Consider the following 26,216-nt stretch of genomic DNA (forward strand, 5'->3'; position numbering starts at 1 on the left):
GCGGATCGCCTCGACAGGCTCGACCCGTTTTGCCACCCCTAGATTGCTGCATGCACAAAGCGGGATTCAAACCCCCGACACTTGCTTAAGCAGACTAGTGAGCTAACCATTAGACCAACTCAACTTGGTTTGTCATCTCAACTTTATCATTAAGTGCATAAAACCAATTTTTATATGAGCAATGCTAGGGGGCCAGCAATTTTTGTGATTGTTAGCCATCAACTAGCCATCAATGATGATTTGATGGTGTGAGATTGATGTGAGATTTCATCCAATGGCTCACATTTCTCTGCTGGTTATATGCTGGCCAAAATTCATTAAAATTGCTGGCCCCTAGACTTTTCCTTTTTATATAATAGAATAGATATTCAAAAACTATTTTTTTTCTAATACTTCTTCTTACCCATTTTGGATCAGAATTTTTTTATTTTTGTCTGTTGGGTTTACTATTTGGGCCAGTGTTGTCAATGTTAAAGCCCATTAATTCCACTACATAGTGCAATTGTCAATTCTGTGTGTACAGGGAAGAGAAGAGAACTGAGATCTGGAATGAATCAGTAATAACTAACAAGTAGTCACTGGCTTCTTCATACTTTTCTCCTACTCTTACGGATTTAGTTAATTCAGATTCATCCTTTTTCGATCTTGTTATATATAACATAATATAATACAACTCTCTTGTTTATTTAGTGATAATAATTAAGAGACGCTTATGTATGCAAACTCCTGTGTGTTATAATAGTGAACTAGTGGCTATACACTACTAACATAATCACTAAGAATGTGGAGAGATTATGCAAGAGGGCATGTAGCCATAGCAGTGGACAATAAAGAACCAAATAAACTTACTCTCCGTTGGGCCCTCGTGAAAAGAAATTTTATAGATATTAACCCTGTCATACTAATCCATGTTGTTCGAACCCCACCAACAGGTACTTACTCACTGATTTTTGGTGCGCGCATATTTTTTTTAAATAATATATATTATGTACGTGTTCGTGCTGTATGTGTGTGTCTAACTGAAAACACATTCATTTGTGTTCGATCTAGATATCCACCAGGCGCAATCCGATGATGAGGTTATGGAAATGCTAATTCCACATCGTAGCTATTGTACTGAAAGAAATGTATTATTTTACACTAGTTATTCTAATTATTAACTATTAATTAATTTTTTTCCCCCGCAATGTGATGAGCGAGCATGTATATGATAATGCAGGTGCAATATGAGGTAGTGATAGTTCGCGACGAGAATGTGGCAGCTGGAATCCTTGAATATGTGTCCTCTCAAGTGGACATTAGAGTATTAGGTGGACATTAGAATATTAATTCTTGGCTCATCAACTAAGAGAAGCAGAAAGAGTGCACTTTCCAGGTTTATATAATATAACATAGTTTAATAAATATGTTTTCTTAATTAATTAATTAATTGAATTCCAATTGAATTTGGAAGGATATTCAAGAAAAAGAAGAATCGAGAGGATGATGTTGAGATTGAGACTACTGTATTGAAATGGTTGCCACCTCACTTTCGTGTTCATGTTATATACAAAGGGAATATGACCTCTTATTGGGATAACTTAGCGGCTCAAAGATATAAGTATCGACGTCTATCTTCACTCAACCGTAATCCACGGTAAACATATTTTTAGAATAAATACCTAAATTGATATTTAAAAAAAATAGAACAAATATTTTAGTTTCTTAATAAAATTTTATTATTTTCATTGGTTGTTCTATAATGACTATTAAATTATCTTATAATATGATTTTTTATTTTTGAGACTAATTTATTTAACGTAATTTTTTGAGACTTATAATGAAATAAAATTTATTAGAATCAAGATATTTAAAATAAAATTTTTGAAGGATTAATTTTTAAAAAAATATCTTTCTTTTATTTGTGAATATCTCTTTACATTCATGTATAACGTGGTTTATTTTTATCAATCTTGTTACAGGGTCCGCATTAATAACTACCCAGAAGTTGAGTTGGATTATGAAGAAAACAACAACCCGCCATTAAGCTTTGGAAATGAGAGCCCAGACAACAATGATTCCATCTCATTTTATGAAAATTTGCATTCTAGACAAACAGTTGGTGGATCTTCATCATCAAATAATTTAAACTCGGATGATGATGAGCCCTTGTTCTTGCTAGTAAGTCAACTATGGATCAAAAAATTCAAATGTGCTCATTGCTTATTAGATACACTAAACATATACCGAATTTGTTTCTACCATCATGAGAGAGTACATGATAAATGGGTATTTAGGAACAAGGGCATAATTGTCCTAGGAATTATATATTGCTATAAAAGACCATGCAAGTTCTATGTGCACAAAGGGGTGAACAGTGTTATGTAATGCATCATTGTTTCCAATTTTGTAGGACAAGATGGAAGATGAAGTCATAAGACAAGAAGCAGTAGGGCCTAAGAAAGCAATAATGGAGTTTTACCATAAAGCACAAATATCAAAACAAAAGGTTGTCATGAGATCTCTCAATCTTAGCTTTCAATTTTTCCATCCTTAATTGAAATAATGTTTACATTTCACATTAAATATCTCAAAATAAATAATCATCACTTTTTTATTTGGTCCAATTGATGAATAATGAACTGAAAGGTTGCAACATGAAACAAGAACAAATAATGAAAGAAGCTGAATCAGAAAAAGTGTTAAAATCTGAGGCTGCAATTGAAGAAGTAGAAAGGTTAGCAGAGCAAGTGGTGGGGGAGAACAGAATGTCAGAAGCACAAGCAAAAGCAGTGATGGAAGCAGATTCAATGCAAAAACTTTTTGATGCTTTGCACCAGTCTCAAACTTTTCTCAAATATCAAAGTTTATTCAATATTTTTATCTTTCTTTTTTTATCCTATATGTACTACTCATCATTTAAATGAACCCTGGGCTTGAATTATAATCTTTTGAACTAAGTGGATTGGAAAAGTAATCACAACTATTTAGATTAGGTGCATGATGTATAGGAGGTATTTCATTAGGTAGTTAAAATCTAGATAGAATAAAAAAATGTTAGTAAAGTTTACTGATATCAGTTAATAAAGGATTGAAGTCTTTTATTGCTTATATATTAGAAACTCTTCTAATATGAAAGTCTATCTATATGTATGTGTAGCTTTTTATGGTACCGATGTTGAAGCTATGAAACTTATTATTCATATAATGTTGAGTAAATTTTTAAGGTGGTCTTTCTATTTGCACTTGTAATTATGTTAGTCTTATATTGTTTTTTGGATCCTTTTCGATGTTGAGTTTTGCGAATGGAGTATTGAACATATTCTGACTTGGACACAGGGTTAAACGAATCGTTTAACGAAATAATATTGTTTAACTATGTGTTCAGCATGGAAAATCAGAGTCAATTCGAATTCAGGAACTAATATGACGCCTAAAATTGGATCTCGGAGACCCTAATATAGTGAATTTTGAATTTGAGAGACTAAAATGAGTAAACTATTGAGATCTATAATGATATCCTATCTTAATAAAATGAGTAAACTATTGAGATCTACACTGTCATGAATAATAATTGATAATACCAAAAGGGTATCTGAAACTGTTTTTGGCTTTTAGCTACAACTTATAACCAATCAAATTTATACATAGCAGTTGTGATGGGTGGAACTCAATAATAAATATGATGTCTCATCAAGAAGAAACACACAACTGGATGTCTAGTCCATTTCATGTGGCAACATGAGATTTTTCCAAACAGAATAAACATGTTATGCTTCTATATGTATGGATTCTGAACATTTTCAATATGCAGAATGGCAAATGTGTGGATGTATACAAGTTTTAACAATAATGATGGGATCAAATCATATCCCAATAAACAGAGACACTAATTGACTCAACTAAATAAAAGGACTTCATCCGGGGCCTAGCAAGTAGCAACCGTACCAATTAGCAAGCTATATGTTGGGTAATGACTCATGAGTCATCATGATTCATGACTACTGGCCCTTGTTTTAAGCAATATATAGGATAGGATTCTGAATTTTTGTTTTTCTTTTTTTTTTCAGTGAAAAGGAAGAATTGTAATTATGGTTATTTTTGTAGAGAAAAAGTTAGTAATTATTAGTAAATACACTCGTTTACTATAGGAATTAGTATAGATAGGATATTACTATCATGTGAATTGACATTAAAGTTTTTCTCTCTAATTTTATCGTTTAAAAAATTAATAATTTTTCTTTTAATTATTTTCTTTTAAAAAAAATCTAACACAATAAGATATACCAAACAAATAAGTAAAAAAAGAAATAGAACAAGACACAAATTTTATAATATTTTCATTTTATATCGCTTATATCTAACATTTTCATCAAACTAAATAATTCAATTCGAGGTGGAACAACTTATTTCTCAATTCTTTTAGTGAATTTTGCTTGCAACACCTCCTAAATAAAAGAATTAATAAAATAAATGCATTCTTTATCAAATTTTTACACCACTTTATTCTATAGTCTTACTGCCAATCTAACCAATTATAAGACACCAACAAGTTAATTTGAAAACTCTAACTCCCATTAATAAAGTTCTAGCCTCCATTATAAATTCTAGACCCATTTTATTTGATCTCAAAATCTACAATCTCCAATTATAAATCTATTTTTGCTTGAAACCGAGAAAAATCTTAAAATAGAAGCTTTCAAATTTTCAAATTGTAGTCATGTATTCTCTTAGAATCTTGTTATTCTACCATCCTCTACCTCAAAGGCAAAATTATTAATCATCTTCTCCCTCGTATGTTGCTTATTTATTTGTAATCGACATATATCTCTTCGTAAATTCCTTTTTTATAGATAATTTTGGGATGGACAACAACTAATTAGAATTCAAATTATTACACGAGCATACAACCTTCTTCTAAAACAAACAATATTTCCTAGAGAATTTAGGTCACAATTTACAAAATAAAGTATTACGAACCACTACATCTGCAACACCAAAATCTCCTAGCTTATTTGGCCTGCCCATTTACCGTCTCTCCCTTGCAAGAGTCATGTCATCTTTTCCATCCTCTTTACCCCTGAAAAAACTTCTTAGCAATGAAATTATTTTTTACGCAACCATATTTGACATCTGATACAATCTGAGATAAATGATAGGCAGTCTATTGATAATTGATTTAATAAGAATTAGTTTAACAAATTTACTAAGATTTTTACACTACAAGAAAAACGCTAAGTATCATCAGATTTACCGGCGGAATAACGAAAATAATCCGCTGGTAATTACCGTCAGATTCTGCGACAGATTTTTTGTCTAAAAACTATTTAATTACTGGCGAAAAATTTTTGTTGGTAATTTTAGCGTTCCACTACTATTTTCTTTTGCGTCTAATTACCGTCAAATTTTCTCCTGATAAACCTAACAGTAAATTCATATCTTTTTTTAATTTTAAACATAATAGGTGGTCAAAAATTTTTTTAATTGTTTATTTGAATTTATTTTTCGTATAATTAGTAGTCAAATTCTAAATAATAAAAACTAAATATAGTAAATTAAATATCAAGTATACATAAAAAGGTTAAAAGTCAAATAAATAAAGTACAATGAAACAGTCTAGAACAAAACTCTAAATATTAAAAATCCTGATAGTCATCGTCGTCATCGCCCAGGTCCTACTGAGACGACGGACTAGGCGGTGATGTCAGTGCCCCTCTAGCAGCGCCACTGCCATTAATAGTGTTACTGCCACTGGCCCGCATCTGATCTTAGTACATCGCTATCTGTTGCTCCATCTACTAAAGCCACTCTAGTACCCACCTTCACTCCAGCCTGAGAAAATCTGTGTCTGACACACGTGTGAAGATCTCCTGATACCTCTCCTTGGACTGTTACAGCTGCTGTGCCTATTCGTGAAGGCTCCAGGTGAGCTCCAGTACCTGCTTCCTCAAATCGACATTGTTCTCCAGATCGATGAGCCAACTAGTGGCAGAGGTGGATAAAGGTCCCAGTGTGAAGAACAATCCCAACCCATAGACGCGATTCTTGTATGGCTCAGATACGGTCTCGCGCCAAACTGTGTCAGGATCGACTTCTGATGCAGTGGAGTTGTTGCCGTTGTCTCCAGTCTGTTGAAATTACTGGGTTGTGACCTCCAATCTTTGAGTGTAGGCCTCTTGTGTAACACGTGTAATGATTAGGACAGTAGTTAATTGAAAATTTTATACCACATGATGTTTACTCACATATCCGCAAACCGCTGATCAGCAAATCTCTCATTGTTCTCATTCAAAGTGTGAGTATACTTGAAAGTGTCCACCATCGTTGCATCACGATCTAATGACTTAGACTATACAGGTTGAAATATATTAAATCAAGTATTAATGACATTATATTTTAAAGAGAATACGAACTTAATAACAAAATGAAATAAGTTACATATCAGTCTGGTGCTTATCTTCATAAAAGTTGCGGACTCGCCAGTATACTTCAACGAGCATACCAATTAAATTCAAATTTGCATCCATTAAAACTTACTAAAACTTTTCAAATCATAATTCTTTACTTAGAATTAATCAAATTAAATTTCAAGACAAAGTTTCTAGTCTTGAAAGCAACAACAATTTTCACCATTCTTATTTTTCAATTTTATTCAAAATCTTATAAAAATTTCGACAGAACCTCCCTTAAAATTCAGATTTCTCCACCCTTCAAGATTTCCATCCAAACCAAATATCTCTCAACCCTTCTCAACTTTTCAAATATCAAACAATTTACTCAATATAAATTTTTTTGGTTTGTTATCTTTGATTGTCTTAAAGTTATTAATTTTTCAATTATTAAGGCAATAAATAAGAGTTCAAATCCTAATCCATCCACCAAGAGATTTCAAGCATTGTTACTAATAAATTTTATTATTAGAGCTAATAATTCCTTTTTAATCTTTAATCAGTTTCGACTAAATCATTTAAACAAACTTCAATATTCAAAATTAGATTAATAAAATTTTTAATAAAGATAATCAAGTCATAAAACGTTAATCAACTCAAATGCACGCAATTTCTAAACTTTTAAAGCCTTCTAAATTTGTAAAACAAACATCCCCTAAATCATAATACTAATTAATAACTAAAACCTAAACTAATCTTAAATTTAACTAAAATAAAAACAAAAATTAATTAAAAAATGATGTTAGCGGAGAAAGAGACGGGTGGTTGGAGGTGGTTGCCAGTGATCACCGGAATATCAACAACTGTTGCTGGAGGCAGAGGGAGCAGCGGCAGCTATGACAGAATGCTGGTGGGGCTGACACTATGGGAGTAGATGGCAGAGGTGGTTGGTGGGGGGGAAAGAGAGAGAGAGAGAAAGAGAGAGAATAATTCAAAATGGGAGAAAGAGGGTTTACGGTTTGAATTTAGGACACTTTTATTAGCGGATAAATCTAACAGTAAAATTTTGTAGATGCTCCAAAACATAACATTTCACTAACCAAAAAATGATGTGCCAATTTTTCATTTTTCTCTTCATTTATTACTGATGAAATTTAACGTCAAAAGACAGAATCTAATGATAATTTTTTACCTGACAAATTAATCATTAAATTTGACGGTGTTTAATGTTTTTCTCGTAGAGTTAGTTTTTCACAAATGGAGTGTTTTTTCCAATTTTTTCTATTACCAGTTTCCATGTAGTTAATCCCAAGGTATTTACCGGTAAAGCTACGGTGCACGAAGATTACACTCACACTACGTAATTCCGCACAACTAACCAGCAAGTACACTGAGTCGTCCAAGTAATACTTTACGTGAGTAAGGGTCGATCCCACGGAGATTGCCGGCTTGAAGCAAGCTATGATTATCTTGTTATTCTTAGTCAGGATATCAATAGGGTTCTTTAGTTTCAATTGTAAAAAGTGAAAGAGCATAAAATTAATACTTGTTATGCAATAATAGAGAATGGGTTGGAGTTTTGGAGATGCTTTGTCTTCTGAATTTTTGCTTTCTTACTGTCTTCTTCTTCACGCATGCAGGTCTCATTCCATGGCAAGCTGTATGTTGGTGGATCACCGTTGTCAATGGCTACCAGCTGTCCTCTCAGTGAAAAGGGTCCATGTACATGGCTAATCATCTGTTGGTTCTCACTAATGTTGGAATAGGATCCATTGATCCTTTTGCGTCTGTCACCACGCCCAGCATTCATGAGTTTGAAGCTCGTCACAGTCATCCCTTCCCGAAACCTACTCGAAATACCACAGACAAGGTTTATACTTTCCAAATCTCAAGAATGCTACCAATTGGTTCTAGTTTATACCCGGAAGACTCTGATCTCACAGATTGAATGCTCTTTTGTCAGGAGAGGCAGTCAAACTCGCGAACCAGAAACCCAAGAGACATCCATTCAATCTAAGGTAGAACGGAAGTGGTTGTCAGGCACACGTTCATAGGTTGAGAATAGTGATGAGTGTCACGGATCACCACATTCATCATGTTGAAGTGCGAATGAACATCTTAGAATAGAAACAAGCGAGATTGAATAGAAAACAGAAATACTTGCATTAATTCATCGAGACGCTGCAGAGCTCCTCACCCCCAACCATGGGGTTTAGAGACTCATGCCGTCAAAGGTACAATTTCAGATGTAAAAATTTCATGAGATGCAAAATAAATCTCTAAAAGTAGTTTTTATACTCAACTAGTGATCTAGGTTTACAAAAAATAAGTAAACTAAGATAGATAGTGCCGAAATCCACTTCTGGAACCCACTTGGTGTGTGCTGGGGCTGAGCATTGAAGCCTTCACGTGCATAGGCTATTCTTGGAGTTAAACGCCAGTTTGTAACCTGTTTTTGGCGTTTAACTCTGGTTTGTAACTTGTTTCTGGCGTTTGACGCCAGAATAGGGCAGAAAGCTGGCGTTGAACGCCAGTTTGCGTCATCTAAACTTAGGCAAAGTATGGACTATTATATATTGCTGGAAAGCCCTGGATGTCTACTTTCCAACGCAATTAAAGGCGCGTCATTTGGACCTCTTTAGCTCCAAAAATTTCATTTTGAGTGTAGGGATGTCAGAATCCAACAGCATCAGCAGTCCTTCTTCAGCCTCTGAATCATATTTTTGCTCAGGTCCTTCAATTTCAGCCAGAAAATACCTGAAATCACAGAAAAACACACAAACTCATAGTAAAGTCCAGAAATATGAATTTTTCTTAAAAACTAATAAAAATATACTAAAAACTAACTAAATCATACTAAAAACTATCTAAAAATAATGGCAAAAATCGTATAAATTATCTGCTCATCAAGCTACCCTCCTACACCGAAGCGAGAGCGACACATCTGTTGAACTCAATTTTGACCACAATTCACTAGTATTAGGCTGAATGTCTCAAAGTTAATGTTCAACCTTTACATTATCTCAAAGGTCAAAGTATTCTAGAAATCTCTTGTCATTTTTTATTATGTATATTAGAATACAAGTGTGATTTGGTGCTGTTGTTTGGATATTAAGATTGCAAAAGAAATGTTACCATCTAAAAAAATGTTATTATTTAAATTAATTTTTTTTAAAAGATTTAAAATTTAAGTTTACCATCAGATTTATTAGGGAATTAATCCGATGGTAACAAACTCAAGAATTTCGCCAAATAAAAATGTATATCTGCTGCTAAATCTGCTGGTAAGTAGTCATGGACGAAAAAATCCACCGGTAAATAGTTTACCAATGAGTTTATACCGTCAGATTTTTTTGGTAAACTCATCGGTAAATCCGACGGTATCTAGCGATTTTCTTGTAGTATAGGTTAGCCTGGGCGCTAGCTAGGGGTGGCAAATGGGTCAAAACCTGTCGAACCGGTTTGCAAATTAAACCGGCAAAAAAGACAGGTTGGGCTGAAAATGTGAAACTGCCAAACTTAAAAAGTCTGCCTAACCCACATCGTCTAATCCGTGGGATTTGGCGGGCTTCCCCGGCGGGCCAAGTGTATTTTTTTTGTATGTCAGGATTTTTTTTTACAAATTCATATGACATTATTGATCTACAAGAGGATAAAGATGATAATTGAAGATGTTATAAATTATATTTTGGATTATGTTTTATGTTTGATTGATTATAAATTTAAAGATATTTAATTATATATTTTGGACAATGTTTATTTTATTATTTTGTTTCAAAAAACTTAGTTTATGATTATGTTTATTACATATTTATAATTATACAAACTTTTAATATTTGTGAATTTAGAAATTATAATTTTTTTATATCCTTAGAAATTATAAATTTATTGTAATAATTATGAAATTATATATATTATTTAATATTTAATAATAAAAAAAAGATTTGATGAACATTGTCCACCAACTTACCAACCAGTCATTAGGTGAGGCGGGAGAAAAATTTAAAATTTTCTTACTAGACGGAATAGGATAGAATTTTGGTGGGACGAAGTTGGCGGGCTTTTCTGTTTGCCGTCTCTAGTGCTAACTTAAAGGCTTTTTGGATAGACTAGATTTTGAAATATCGGATGTATATATGTATGTATATGTATCTAATATGAAAGAATGTAGTGTACCTAAATCTGATTAACGAGTTTGTGAATATATGTATATATTGTGTGTGATGTATCTATTATGATGAAGGAGTGTACATATATGTATGTATTCATTATGAAAGGGTGTACATATATGTATGTGTATGATGAATGTATTTAATATCTATATTTATTATCTTTCATGATATATTATTAACCATCTTATATAGATTATCTCATTTTTTCAATAATTTTTTTTAACAATAAAAAAAATATATTATTCGAAAAGTGCTCACGAAGTTTAACAATGACATAGGCTTATATATTATGAGAAAGTCCAAGAAGCTAGTATTTTATGCAATACTTAACTAATAAAAGAAAAGTAGATAATCTCATACTATTGGATGAAATCTCATACTATTAAAAATATTAATAATGACTAATTAATTACTACAAATCACAAAATTTACTGCCTCCTAGCATTCCTCATATATTATATTAGAGTAAAGTATCGTTTTTGTACCAAACGTTTAGGATAAGTTCTATTTGTGTTCCTAACGTTTAAATTATCCTATTTGTATCTTTAACGTTTATAAAAGTGATTCAATGTTATCCTACTATCAATTATACTAACAAATCATATTATATTTTTCAATTATTCTCAATTAGATGTATTCATTCTCAATTAGGTCTCACTTGGATGTGTTCGATTTTAATATTATACTCACTATTTGTGTTTAGATTCAATTATGTTCTAGAAAAGTGAATTATGTAAATGTTGTAGGAATTAGTTTCAAGTTTTGATGAGCTATTTTTCGGAGTGGATCATCGATTCTATCCCAGACATTTGTATTCTAACTTTAAGAAGAGATTTTTAAAACTCAAACTAAATCGTTCATGGTGTGTAATTGACGGCAGGATAACATTGAATCGCTTTTATAAACATTAGAGATACAAATAGGACGTTTTAAACGTTAGGGATACAAATAGAATTTAACCCAAACGTTGGGGACAAAAACGATATTTTACTCTAATATTAAAACTATAAGATAAATAAATTAGTAATATTTTACATCTAATATGATCATCACGTATTGAAAATAAAATTGTTGTAATAAATATTTAGCCCAAAAACAGTAAAAAGATACTAAAAAATAAAATTAAATTTTTTAACAAAAAAAATTACTAATTACTTAATACACAAAATAAATATAAAAATACAATATAAAAAACTTACATTTTTTTCTCAATAAAGCTCTACCTGTAATTAATACATCTTAACTAGAAATAGCATAGTACATCTTGAAACCAAGGCTTCCTATTTATTATGGCAGCATAATGAAAACATCTTAAAAGATCATGTTCCAACTTGATTTGATTATACTTTTGAGATAATAGGATTTCTAGTCATTTAATGCTTTTGCGTAGTCTTAAGCAAGTAGCTTTCAATTTCATTTACAATTCCATTCAGCAGCTATATCCAGGATTCCACAATGTTCCTCCAACTAAGGCTCTCTAGTCTCTTCATTGCACTTTGATTTTAGTTCAACTTGCAAAACATTGAGAAATAAAAATTAATTTTTATTTTTTTATTATCTTCACCTCAAAATCAATTTTAATAATATTTTTAATAATTTAATTTAAAATAAAATATAAGCACATAAATCTATAACATATCAAAATTAAATCTCTGTAAACAATCAACCAATCTAGTTAATATTTAAAGAACATCTCTATTATTTTTAACAATATTTACTGAAGTATTTGAGTTTTTTTTTTTTTTTGAAATATAAAACAATTTGTCTTCCGATGACTTTCATATTGACAATATCTGTATCTTCTATCTCGAACATTAAATATAAGTTTAGGCTTTTCTTGGTTGCTGTTGGAACTTGAAACCATCATCTATTCAGTTAACCAAAGCAATCGATGAATCATGTTTATCACTCCTATCATACTCCATTTTTTCATGACTTAAAAATGACTTTTTAGTCTCATTAATATTTAGATGTTTACGCCTATGGATGAATATTTCACGAAAATACTTGTATGAGTATAAGATAATGAACAAAGCAATATCATAGTTTATTGTTCTCCAAAAAAAAAAAGTTTCATTCATATTACTTAACTCCGTCACTAAAGATGTGAATTCAACAATATGTGATTTTATTGAAGTTTTTTCTGTCATACGAAGCATATAAAGACGTTGTAAAACACTAAATAATGTCTCCAACTTAGTCCATAGTATGGCAACTTTTTTTTTTTATGAACAGATTTCCTGCGATAAATGAATGATAGTGAGAGATTTCTGATAAATGTTTTTTCATTCTGCATCATCATTTATAATTTTATATTGCTAGACATTTTTCCTTTTCCAGCAAATGCTGTCCTAACATTTTATTGTGTAAACATTGCCATCATATAAACTTTTCATATTCTAAAGTTGATGCGACCATCGAACTATTAAATCTCAAACTTTATAGATGACATCTTTGAATAAATTGATCCAGGACTCAATCTAGAACTCTGATACTACTGTTAGAAATAGAACGTACAAGTGGAAGCGCAAAATTTATACCATTAATATAATGGTGAATGCTATCCAACCCCCTCTAAAATAACATGTAAGTTACCCTTCATTATGTATCATTGTAATTGGTCCTTATCTTAACCATAATTAGGTTATTTTCTAATTTATTATTCTTAAAATATTAAAGCTCCACTCCCGTTAATTGAAGCACATTCCACTCCTCCATTTTTTATTCATCACTTCATCACCTAGATTCGGTCCTTCCAAGCACCGTTGCGTTCGTGACAAGAAACACCAATGTCATCGCCATCTACTGCCTTCCCACACAACCTCTATTTCTTTAGTGCATCATCCCTCAGTCACGTCATTGAATTCCGTCGCCCATAACTTGTCCTTCCCAGTATAGCTAGCGCTTCTTTTTGCCATGTATCACTGCTTATCCATATAATTAATGGTTAATTTTAGTTGCAAAGTATTTAAAAGTATAATTTAAATTATGAACATACAAATATAATAATAAAATTTGTATTCCAAACAAATAAACATATTTTTTTATCATACATATATTATTTAAAAAATAAATATATTATTAAAATTAATAACAGAAATTTAAAATAATAAAATTTAACTTTTTTACTGTATTTTTTATAGTATTTTTATTTTTTAATTTTTAATTTATTAGTACTTTATAATTTAATTAAAAATTAAACAAATTATTTTTATGAAAAATTATTTTTTGTATTATCCAATGATTTTATTAGTGAAAAGTTGTTAACCCATTTATGTTGATAATAATAATAATTTTATTAGGATAAATTTCAAATTCTATTCCTAATATAAAAATATAAAATTTAATTGTAACACCCTAACCTTTAGCACGTCATGATCGTACCAAAAGTAAAGAGTTACTAACATGTTCTCCTTATTTACTATTTAATATTGAGCCTTTAGGTTGATATCGTGTTTCAGTTTATAAGAAAATACCAGAAAATTATTTGTAGTAATTAAAATCACACAATTAATAATAATAATAAATGCTATAGCAATGAATTCAATATAGAGCTCAAATACAATACCTATCCCTCTGGATAAAATAAAACTTAAAGCAACAAGGGTGAGGGAACTCTATAAAAACAACAGGAATCACAAGTAAATCTACTAATCGTCTGCAGCTTCTTACTGAATCTCCGAACCTGTGTCTCTGAAAAGGTGGAAGATTTGGGGTGAGAACAAAACCACACGTTCTCAGTAGGGAATAGAAATGCCGTAAAAGTAATGGAATAAAATGCAAATAATTAACTTTACTCAATAAAAATATATTTTTATCAAACCCTTTGAAAATACTCTTGGTTCTACTTTAGATAATTAATTACCTCCTTTTAAAATCTCTTAACTCAAAACAAAACTTAAATATAAAATTAGTCCCACTTTCTGTCTCTCAGCCACATATTAATCCTCGGTCAAATGTCAACTCGTAATCACTTTAATACACTCACAAACAAGTAGTGCAAGCAAGAGATTCAATTCAATGTACAAGCAAGTCACAACAAGACAAACAATACAATCACAAAGTAATAAGACAAGCAAGCGCAATCAAATGCGAATGTGTAAACAACATGATGCATGTCTATCCCTAACGCAGGTCATGAGCTCATGTGTCGGTTGCCTACCCGCTCCCGACATTACCCGGGCACAAGTCCCAGATATGGCTTTTCAGATGCATCAGTGTGCTTATAAGTCGTACGGCTAGGCCGCATCAGTGTGACTTTCCAAATCAATAAGCGTACATCTGGAAAACAGTTCTCAGTGTGTGGGCGTCCCCACTTTACATTTGGCACTAAGACCCAAACAATGTCATATCTGCTCTCTCCACCCTTTTTCGGGTCCCAACTGAACTATTTTCAACCTCTTTTCAATCGAGAAATCAAATACATATTCATCAAATTCAGTCACAAACACAACTCATACTCATCATTCAGTTATTTCAAACAATCATAAATTATTTACAAATATCCACTAGACTTCCAGGGCATTCATAGTTCAAAAACAGTTAATTTCAAAACAAAATCCCTTACCTCCGTATGAAATCAAAATCAACGAAAGTTCTGAAAAATTTTCTGACCGAGCTGCTGAAGAGGAAAGCTTCAGAAATCATCTGTACCTCCTAGAACTCCAGTTGACCGAACTCAAGGGCAGGAGAGCTACATCACCGTCAACTTCCACCGATCAAAAATAATGCCAATACGTAGAAGAGAAGAATACAAACACTTTTATCGAATTAGATTTTTTATTAGAATTACGAAATCACAAAAATTCAAGGCCGAAAGATCAAAGGAGCTTCGGTTCTCTTTCTTTCTCTCTCGGTCAATTTTCTTTCTCTTATTCCCTCGTATTGATTCGGTGATACAACGAAGCAAACAAAGTAAAGATGATTAATGAATACAATGATATGAATATGTGTCATGATTATATATATATAAGTTTACATGCAAGCCACGTTTGCTTTCTTTATCTTTACTTTCTTAATCTTTAATATCCTTAAGCTTCGGCCAAGGGATAATAATAATAATAATAATAATAATAATAATAATAATAATAATAGTTTATCTTTTTTTTTTTTTGAAATATCTCATATTAATAAAAATTATTTAAAAGTTTTAATAGATTTTAAACTTAAAGTATTATAAGATTTATTTAATTACTTTTAGAAAAATAATTTTCTTTAAATACAATAATAAATTATGAATAACTAATTATTTAATTTTTTAAAAATTTGGGGTGTTATATTAATTCCTTTTATTTTTATTTTACCACTATAAAAGACCATGTATGCTAGAAGAAAATATCATTCGTTTACCAATTATTCTTTTATTTGATAGCTTTTACAACAATTCTTTTTCTTCCTATGAGGCGTCGTTGCAAAAAGACAACTATCGTGGATATAAACTTCCATTTTTATTTACCTATTTGTGTGGTATATTGTAGTGTGAAATTACTTTTAATTTGTGTTAGTTGTGCAATGATATTATGGTTTAATTTAAGCTTTTATTTTAGAATTGTGTTATGATTTTATCTCATCATTTTCTCTTAGATATTAAGTTGATGTATTTTTATTTATTATTATTGAAGCGGATGTGATATAAAATTTGTAAAAAGAAAAAAAAACTTACATTCAATTTATTTTATTGTAGTCTTCTATTCTTCTATTTCTTTTTATTTTTTATTTATTTTTTTTAAATATCATATAATTTATTATAATTTATACCAATTAATTAGTTATAATTCATTATATCAGTTAGTTTAATTCATTAATTTATAATATACATGATAAAATAGATCATTTGTTATTTATACATTTATTTTTTCAAAATCTAAATCTGAATAATTATATTTTCAGTTTTTGTTATGAACAAAATATTATTAATAATGAATAATAATTAACCACTCGTACTTTTAATCGTGTTTGGATGATTTTTATATTTATTAATATTAATTATTGATTATTTTTTCATAAATAAATTATATTATAATTTGATGTTATTTCATAATTGATTAATGTTCATGAAACTATGTTACTCTAAATTTTATATTTTATAAATATTTTATTTAAATATAATTTTTTAACATAAAAATTTATTATTTTTAATAATATCATAATTTTATATTTTTTAATTATTCTAAATGAATATTTTATTTTATATTTTATAAATATTTTACTTAAATATAATTTTTTTAACATACAAATGTATTATTTTTAATAATATCATAATTTTATATTTTTTAATTATTCTAAATGAATATTTTATCAAATACTAATTAAAGCCATTCTTCCATTTATTTTTACTAATCTATTTTCTAACTATTATATAAAATTAAAATCGTATTAATGAATTTAATATTAAAATTAATTTGGCTTTTTATTATTTAGAGTGTTTTCAATCATTAATTTTATACTCTTTATTTTTTTTTTCAGTTTCATTTTGAATTTTAATTTAGTACTCAAAGGTAGTGAAATTCCATTAATACGGAAATAAAGTTACAAAATAGTCCATAGAGTAGAATAAGTAAAATAATGTGATACCCACATTGTATTATTGTGATACTCACATTGCAACATCCAAATGAAACAACTTAGGATCTAAAATGTTTATCTTTCTCTTTCTCGCCGTCTATTATATTATCTATTCTATCTATTCTATTATATAAAAATCAAATTTTTACCTTTAATGATAGAATCAACGTAACATGCTTCTGCTTTATTTTGTTTAACTCATTAAAGTTAATTCGTTATAATAAATTAATTATATCAACTAATTAATTTGAATAGATATTTAAGTATCACACAATTTAAAATTATGTATATTAATTATTTGATTTAATTTTTATGATATATAAATTTAAGGAATAAATTAAAATAAGATAATTTATTACTTATTTAAATTGAATACAACAAATATAAATTAATTTAGTTAAAAATTTACTATTTTCTAATCTTCTATACATAAAAATGACAAAACAAAATTATAAAAAAAGTCTTTTTTTTCAGTTTTGCTATTTTAAAACTTGGATTTTTTTCTCCAACTAATAAAAGTGAGGTATTAATTCCTCATGAATTCATTTTTTCTCTAAAATAAAATCACTATTTTCTTTTTTAAATTTATTTTAGAAAAATATATTTATTATAATTATATTACAATTAACATTTAACGAATAATGCATGATTATACTAATTTAGAGAAATATTTTTATTATAATTATATAAAATCAATATTTAATACATTATCAACTAATAAAAGTGAGGTGTCAATTCCTCATGAATTCATTTTTCCTCCAAAATAAAAGTACTATTCTCTCTTCTAAATTTATTTTAGAAAAATATCTTTATTATAATTATATTATAATATTACAATTAGCATTTAATGAATAATGCATAATTATAATAATTTAGAAAAATAAGATAAAGTTTAGTAATTTATCTTCTGACTGCACACGTGTATAGAATAACTTTTAAGAAGGAGTCATATATAGTAAATACGGTCGGTGATTGTAAAACTATATACTAATATTGATATAATATTATTTCAGGTGTATATTTTGCAGGCATAAAAAAAAGTGTTGAGTTATTTTTTAGTAGATTTAAATTATTTATTGTTTATTAGAGAATTTTGTGTATTAAAATTCTCTAATAATTTATTATTTATTTTGAGCTAATTTTGATATGTTCTTACTTGACAATAAAACAACATATAAAAATTTATTGGTGGGTCTAAGTATTATTAAGTTATTTATGGTCACATTGAGTATATATATTTGATTTATTGAAGAAAGTAGATTATTAAAACCAATTAATAATTATTTTAGAGTTAGTATATTTAACACTAGCTTAAGAAAAAATAAATAATACATAACATGTTATATTTTTATTAATTAAATTATTATAATTTAAATTAATCTTAACAAAATAATTTAAAATTATAATTTCAATCTTATCACATGCATGGCACGGGTTAATACACTTGTCGTTAAATAATATTAAAAAAAATTTAAAAAATAGAAATAGCGATGGCACCTTGAATAATTAATTCAATAGAATTAAATTTAAACAAATAAGATGATTCAATCAATTATATAAATAATAGCATATTTATAAATATTAATATTGAAAATAGTCTCACTAATGTAAATGATCAATATAATAATTATATAAAAAAATAATTAATTACATAATTGCATAATTTTCAAGATCCTATATAGTTGAATCTAACGGACAAATAAAAAATATCTATTTAATAATATCCTAATATTTTAGCATACTTTAAATCATATTATAAATTTATATATCATATTATAGTTTTAAGTCAACTCTTTAAATACATTATAATCTAAATCATCTAAAAAGATATACCAAATTAACGAATATCACATGGATCACAACATACAATCTAAATTATCACAATATTTTAAATAAAAAGAGCATCAATACAGAGAAATCATTGAATATATATAACTAAAATAAAGAGCAACAAAGAGACACACAAAAAAAATTAAAGAGAATCAATAAAAATATTAAGGCGCCGTTGCCGGGGATTGTTCGAGTTTGGACAACTGACGGTTCATCTTGTTGCTTAGATTAGGTAATTTTATTTTATAATAAGCAATTAAAATAAACAAAAATTTTTAAAAAATATAAAAAAATAAAATGTATAAATAAAGATAAAAGAAACAAAAAGTCAATAAATTACAAAACTTGTACCTAAACACGAGAGAGAGGGAGGGGGAGAGAGGGAGGGAGGGAGAGAGAGAAAAGAAAGTAAATGAGTAAAAAATATTTGATCTGGTATAAATAAATGGTATTGAAAAAAATAAACTAATTAAATTAATTAATATATTTCATTATCATATGTATTATTTATTAAATAATTTGATATTTACTCCAATCAAATCAAATAATTAATAAATTCATATAAATTATAATAAATGGTGAGATTTGAATGTCTAATTAAATTAATTAATTGATATAATTAATTAATTATAATTGATTTGCTTTAACGAATTAAATGAAATAAATCAGGAAATATTTTAAGAGCATGCCGCATCAGTTCTGTTATTAAGTGCAAAAATATGATTTTTATATAATAGAATAGATAGATAATAAAGATATTTTCTTAAATTATTATAATTATACATTATTCATTAAATATTAATTGTAATATTGTAATATAATTATAATAAAGATATTTTTCTAAAATAAATTTATTTAGAGAAATATAGATTGGTTATTAATAACCGGTGTCATTATCATATAATTAAAATGATTAAAAATATTTTCGATTGATAATTGATAAGTAGTTTAATTTAATAATACATTAAATATTGATTTTATATTACTATAATAAAGATATTTTTCTAAATTAGTATAATTATGTATTATTACTTAAATGCTAATTATAGTATAATTATAATAAAGATATTTTTATAAAATAAACTTAGAATTGAAAATAGTGCATTCATTTTGGCGAAAAAATAGATTCATGAGAAATCGACACCTCACTTCTATTAGTAGGGAGAAAACCCAATTTTAGTATATTAAGTAGATAAGTAGATAGTTAGAATTTTTAATAATAATACACGATGATTTGATATAATTATAATAAAGATATGTTCCTAAATTAGTATAATTATATATTGTAATATAATTATAATAAATATATTTTTTATAAAATAATTTAGAATAGAGAATAGAAAAGTTTATTTTGGAGGAAAAACAAAGTCACGAGAGATCGACACCTCACCTTTATTAGTTAGGAGAAAATCCAGTTTTAGTATATTAAGTAGATTCACATGATTTGAATTTAGCTTAATATATATGATTTGATTTGATTTAATTATTAGTGAAAAATATCTTGGTTGTCTATTTTATTCATAAATTTATTATTTTAATGATTAATAAATTAATCAAAGTAATTAATTAATACAGATAATTAGTATAATTAATTTGATTTAATAAATTAAAAAAATAAATTAAAAAATACTAATTAGTATAATTAATTTGATTTAATAAATTAAAAATTACTAACAGAATATTAAAAAAATAAATTAAGAAATACTACCAAATAAAATTGATATAAATCATAATAAATTATGTGATATTTAAATATATAATCAAATCAATTAGCTTATGTAGTTAATTTATCGTAATAAATTGTATTTAATGAGTTAAAATAAATAAATTGTTAAACACTCTTAGAAGCATGCTACGTCAAATCCATCATTAAGTGCAGAAACATAATTTTTATATAATAGAATAGATAATAAATAGAATAGATGAGAATATGATTTGTGACATATGTTGATCATAAAATTAATAATATATAATAGATTTTGTATGAATTTTTATTGCTTGTTTGTTGTTAATTTTTATGTTATTACTTAATAATTTTCACTTATGAAACTATCAACTACGTACCTAATATTATGATTTAGTTATTAAGAATGATGATGTTAATATTTTTTTTAAGTCTTATTATTATTTATAATTAGGAAAAAGTCATAAATAAATTTATTTTCTTAACAAATGTTAATTTTGTTGTGAAATTTTATATTACCTTTAAAATTTTAGTGCAATTGAGTCTAATTCTTACATTTTGAAATGAATTTATTCGAGAAAATTAAAATATAAATCACATTGTTATTACAAAATTATTTTATTAACATAACTAGTGGTGCTTATTTGAACAATTAAATTTAGCTTCTAATAATATTAAAGTCAACCTATTTTATTGTCTTATATCTTCAAAGAAAATTCACAAGACTGACATAAAAATCTAATAATTGAGAAATAAAATTTATTGGGTATATTCATTTTAATAAATATTTTTCTATCAAATACTATAAAAAATACATTAGTCACCTTAAATTACTACAGGTTTAATTTCCATCAACAGTGGTAGAATGCCTAAATTGAGATATTTTTATGTTACAGTATTCGTCAAACAAACAATCAATGAAACACTCATTCGTGCCTTCTCATTTTGAGTATATTTATACATAAAAAAATTATCCATAAAAAAAAAGAAAAAAAAGAAGAGTTGAAATAGCAAGAATAATAAAAATGATGATTCTTATAATTTTGTGTGGCCATTTATATATAATAGACCAAAAGTCCATGATTATCTAATAAAATTAATTTGTATTTATCGAAATAAATTTAAATAAATAAAAAATTATTTTATTTTAGTTTAGTCCTTAATTCACATTATTTGAATTTAGTTAAAAATATTTCAGTTGTCTATTTTATTCATAGATTTATTATTTTAATAACTAATAAATTAATCAAATTAATTAATACACATCATGAATTTGGTTGAATAAATTAAAAGAAATAAATTAAAAATAAAATATTAAAAAAATAAATTAAAAAATACTACCAAATCAAATTGATATAATTATAAATAAATTAATTCGATATTTAAATATCTAATCAAATCAATTAGTTGATATAGTTAGTTTATTGTAATAACTTGTATTTAATGAGTTAAAAAAAATAAATCAAAAACCACTCTCAAAAGCATGTCATCTCAACTTTATCATTAAGTGTATAAATCTAATTTTTATATAATAGAATAGATATTTAAAAAGATTTTTTCCTAATACTTCTTCTTACCCATTTTGGATTAGAACTTTCTTATTTTTGTCTGTTGGGTTTACTGTTTGGGCCAGTGTGTCAGTGTTAAAGCCCATTAATTCCATTACAGTGTCAATTGTCAATTCTATGTCTACAGGGAAGAGAAGAGAACTGAGATCTGGAATGAATCAGTAATAACTAACAAGTAGTCACTGGCTTCTTCATACTTTTCTCCTACTCTTACGGATTTAGTTAGTTCAAATTCATCCTTTTTCGATCTTGTTATATATAACATAATATAATACAACTCACTTGTTTATTTAGTGATAATAATTAAGAGACACCTATGTATGCAAACTCCTGTGTGTTATAGTAGTGAACTAGTGGCTATACACTACTAACATAATCACTAAGAATGTGGAGAGGTTATGCAAGAGGGCATATAGCCATAGCAGTGGACAATAAAGAACCCAGTAAATTTGCTCTCAGTTGGGCCCTCGTGAATAGAAATTTTATAGATGTTAACCCTGTCATACTAATCCATGTTGTTCGAACCCCACCAACAGGTACTTACTCACTGATTTTTGGTGCACGCATATTTTTTTTAAATAATATATATTATGTACGTGTTCGTGTTGTATGTGTGTGTCTAACTGAAAACACATTCATTTGTGTTCGATCTAGGTATCCACCAGGTGCAATCCGATGATGAGGTTATGGAAATGCTAATTCCACATCGTAGCTATTGTACCGAAAGAAATGTATTATTTTACACTAGTTATTCTAATTATTAACTATTAATTAATTTTTTTTCCCCGTAATGTGATGAGCGAGCATGTATATGATAATGCAGGTGCAATATGAGGTAGTGATAGTTCGCGACGAGAATGTGGCAGCTGGAATCCTTGAATATGTGTCCTCTCAAGTGGACATTAGAATATTAATTCTTGGCTCATCAACTAAGAGAAGCAGAAAGAGTGCACTTTCCAGGTTTATATAATATAACATAGTTTAATAAATATGTTTTCTTAATTAATTAATTAATTGAATTCCAATTGAATTTGGAAGGATATTCAAGAAAAAGAAGAATCGAGAGGATGATGTTGAGATTGAGACTACTGTATTGAAATGGTTGCCACCTCACTTTCGTGTTTATGTTATATACAAAGGGAATATGACCTCTCATTGGGATAACTTAGTGGCTCAAAGATATAAGTATCGACGTCTATCTCCACTCAACCGTAATCCACGGTAAGCATATTTTTAGAATAAATACCTAAATTGATATTTAAAAAAAATAGAACAAATATTTTAGTTTCTTAATAAAATTTTATTATTTTCATTGGTTGTTCTATAATGACTATTAAATTATCTTATAATATGATTTTTTATTTTTGAGACTAATTTATTTAACAACAGTAATTTTTTGAGACTTATAATGAAATAAAATTTATTAGAATCAAAATATTTAAAATAAAATTTTTGAAGAATTAATTAAAAAAATATCTTTCTTTTATTTGTGAATATCTCTTTACATTCATGTATAACGTGGTTTATTTTTATCAATCTTGTTACAGGGTCCGCATTAATAACTACCCAGAAGTTGAGTTGGATTATGAAGAAAACAACAACCCACCATTAAGCTTTGGAAATGAGAGCCCAGACAACAATGATTCCATCTCATTTTATGAAAATTTGCATTCTAGACAAACAGTTGGTGGATCTTCATCATCAAATAATTTAAACTCGGATGATGATGAGCCCTTGTTCTTGCTAGTAAGTCAACTATGGATCAAAAATTTCAAATGTGCTCATTGCTTATTAGATACACTAAACATATACCAAATTTGTTTCTACCATCATGAGAGAGTACATGATAAAACAAGGACATAATTGTCCTAGGAATTATATATTGCTATAAAAGACCATGCAAGTTCTATGTACACAAAGGGGTGAACAGTGTTATGTAATGCATCATTGTTTCCAATTTTGTAGGACAAGATGGAAGATGAAGTCATAAGACAAGAAGTAGTAGGGCCTAAGAAAGCAATAATGGAGTTTTACCATGAAGCACAAATATCAAAACAAAAGGTTGTCATGAGATCTCTCAATCTTAGCTTTCAAATTTTCCATCCTTAATTGAAATAATGTTTACATTTCACATTAAATATCTCAAAAATAAATAATCATCACTTTTTTATTTGGTCCAGTTGATGAATAATGAACTGAAAGGTTGCAACATGAAACAAGAACAAATAATGAAAGAAGCTGAATCAGAAAAAGTATTAAAATCTGAGGCTGCAATTGAAGAAGTAGAAAGGTTAGCAGAGCAAGCGGTGGGAGAGAACAAAATGTCAGAAGCACAAGCAAAAGCAGTGATGGAAGCAGATTCAATGCAAAAACTTTTTGATGCTTTGCACCAGTCTCAAACTTTTCTCAAATATCAAAATTTATTCTATATTTTTATCTTTCTTTTTTTATCCTATATGTACTACTCATCATTTAAATGAACCCTGGGCTTGAATTATAATCTTTTGAACTAAGTGGATTGAAAAAGTAATCACAACTATTTAGATTAGGTGCATGATGTATGGGAGGTATTTCATTAGGTAGTTAAAATCTAGATAGAATAAAAAAATGTTAGTAAAGTTTACTGATATCAATTAATAAAGGATTGAAGTCTTTTATTGCTTATATGTTAAAAACTCTTCTAATATGAAAGTCTATCTATATATATGTGTAGCTTTTTATGGTACCGATGTTGAAGCTATTAAACTTATTATTCATATAATGTTGAGTAAATTTTTAAGGTGGTCTTTCTATTTGCACTTGTAATTATGTTAGTCTTATATTGTTTTTTGGATCCTTTTCGATGTTGAGTTTTGCGAATGGAGTATTGAACATATTCTGACTCGGACACAGGGTTAAACGGATCGTTTAACGAAATAATATTGTTTAACTATGTATTCAGCATGGAAAATCAGAGTCAATTCGAGTTCATGAACTAATATGACGCCTAAAATTGGATCTCGGAGACCCTAATATAGTGAATTTTGAATTTGAGGGACTAAAATGAGTAAACTATTGAGATCTATAATGATATCCTATCTTAATAAAATGAGTAAACTATTGAGATATACACTGTCATGAATAATAATTGATAATACCAAAAGGGTATCTGAAACTGTTTTTGGCTTTTAGCTACAACTTATAACCAATCAAATTTATACATAGCAGTTGTGATGGGTGGAACTCAATAATGAATATGATGTCTGATCAAGAAGAAACACACAACTGGATGTCTAGTCCATTTCATGTGGCAACATGAGATTTTTCCAAACAGAATAGACATGTTATGTCTCTATATGTATGGATTCTGAACATTTTCAATATGCAGAATGGCAAATGTGTGGATGTATACAAGTTTTAACAATAATGATGGGATCAAATCATATCCCAATAAACAGAGACACTAATGACTCAACTAAATAAAAGGACTTCATCCGGGGTCTAGCAAGTAGCAACCGTACCAATTAGCAAGCTATATGTTGGATAATGACTCATGAGTTATCATGATTCATGACTACTGGACCTTGTTTTAAGCAATATATAGGATATGATTCTGAATTTTTGTTTTCCTTTTTTTTCAGTGAAAAGGAAGAATTGTAATTATGGTTATTTTTGTAGAGAAAAAGTTAGGAATTATTAGTAAATACACTCGTTTACTATAGGAATTAGCATAGATAGGATATTACTATCATGTGAATTGACATTAAAGTTTTTCTCTCTAATTTTATCGCTTAAAAAATTAATAATTTTCCTTTTAATTATTTTCTTTTAAAAAAAATCTAACACAACAAGATATACCAAACAAATAAGTAAAAAAAGAAATAGAACAAGACACAAATTTTATAATATTTTCATTTTACATCGCTTATATCTAACATTTTTATCAATAACTATAAAAATTATTCACCACATCAAATATTAAACTTATCAATATTGTTTGTCATCATTGCTATTTTAGTTTAAAAGATGATATCATTTGTTCTTAGTCAAA

At 28.0% G+C, this 26,216-nt stretch overlaps 1 protein-coding gene across 1 annotated transcript; it reads left to right on the forward strand.

Moving 5' to 3' along the window:
- Nucleotides 1-781: 781 nt before the first annotated feature.
- LOC107480171 (uncharacterized) lies at nt 782-25,632 on the forward strand. The gene is made up of 8 exons (XM_052258417.1): nt 782-932; nt 1,051-1,127; nt 1,220-1,303; nt 1,464-1,636; nt 1,962-2,160; nt 24,152-24,247; nt 24,367-24,578; nt 25,554-25,632. The coding sequence occupies exons 1-8, from the start codon at nt 782-784 to the stop codon at nt 25,630-25,632; spliced, it is 1,071 nt and encodes a 356-aa protein (XP_052114377.1).
- The last annotated feature ends 584 nt before the right edge of the window (nt 25,633-26,216 follow it).

Source organism: Arachis duranensis, chromosome 3, assembly GCF_000817695.3.
Source record: "Arachis duranensis cultivar V14167 chromosome 3, aradu.V14167.gnm2.J7QH, whole genome shotgun sequence".
NCBI lineage: Eukaryota > Viridiplantae > Streptophyta > Magnoliopsida > Fabales > Fabaceae > Arachis > Arachis duranensis.

Excerpts from the sequence above, each read along its gene's own strand:
- LOC107480171 (XM_052258417.1), top strand. The coding sequence starts at position 782 with ATGTGGAGAGATTATGCAAGAGGGCATGTAGCCATAGCAGTGGACAAT. Across the intron at positions 1,304-1,463 it reads CCTCTCAAGTGGACATTAGA|AAAAAGAAGAATCGAGAGGA; the intron begins GTATTAGGTGGA and ends AGGATATTCAAG. Across the intron at positions 24,248-24,366 it reads CACAAATATCAAAACAAAAG|TTGATGAATAATGAACTGAA; the intron begins GTTGTCATGAGA and ends TATTTGGTCCAG.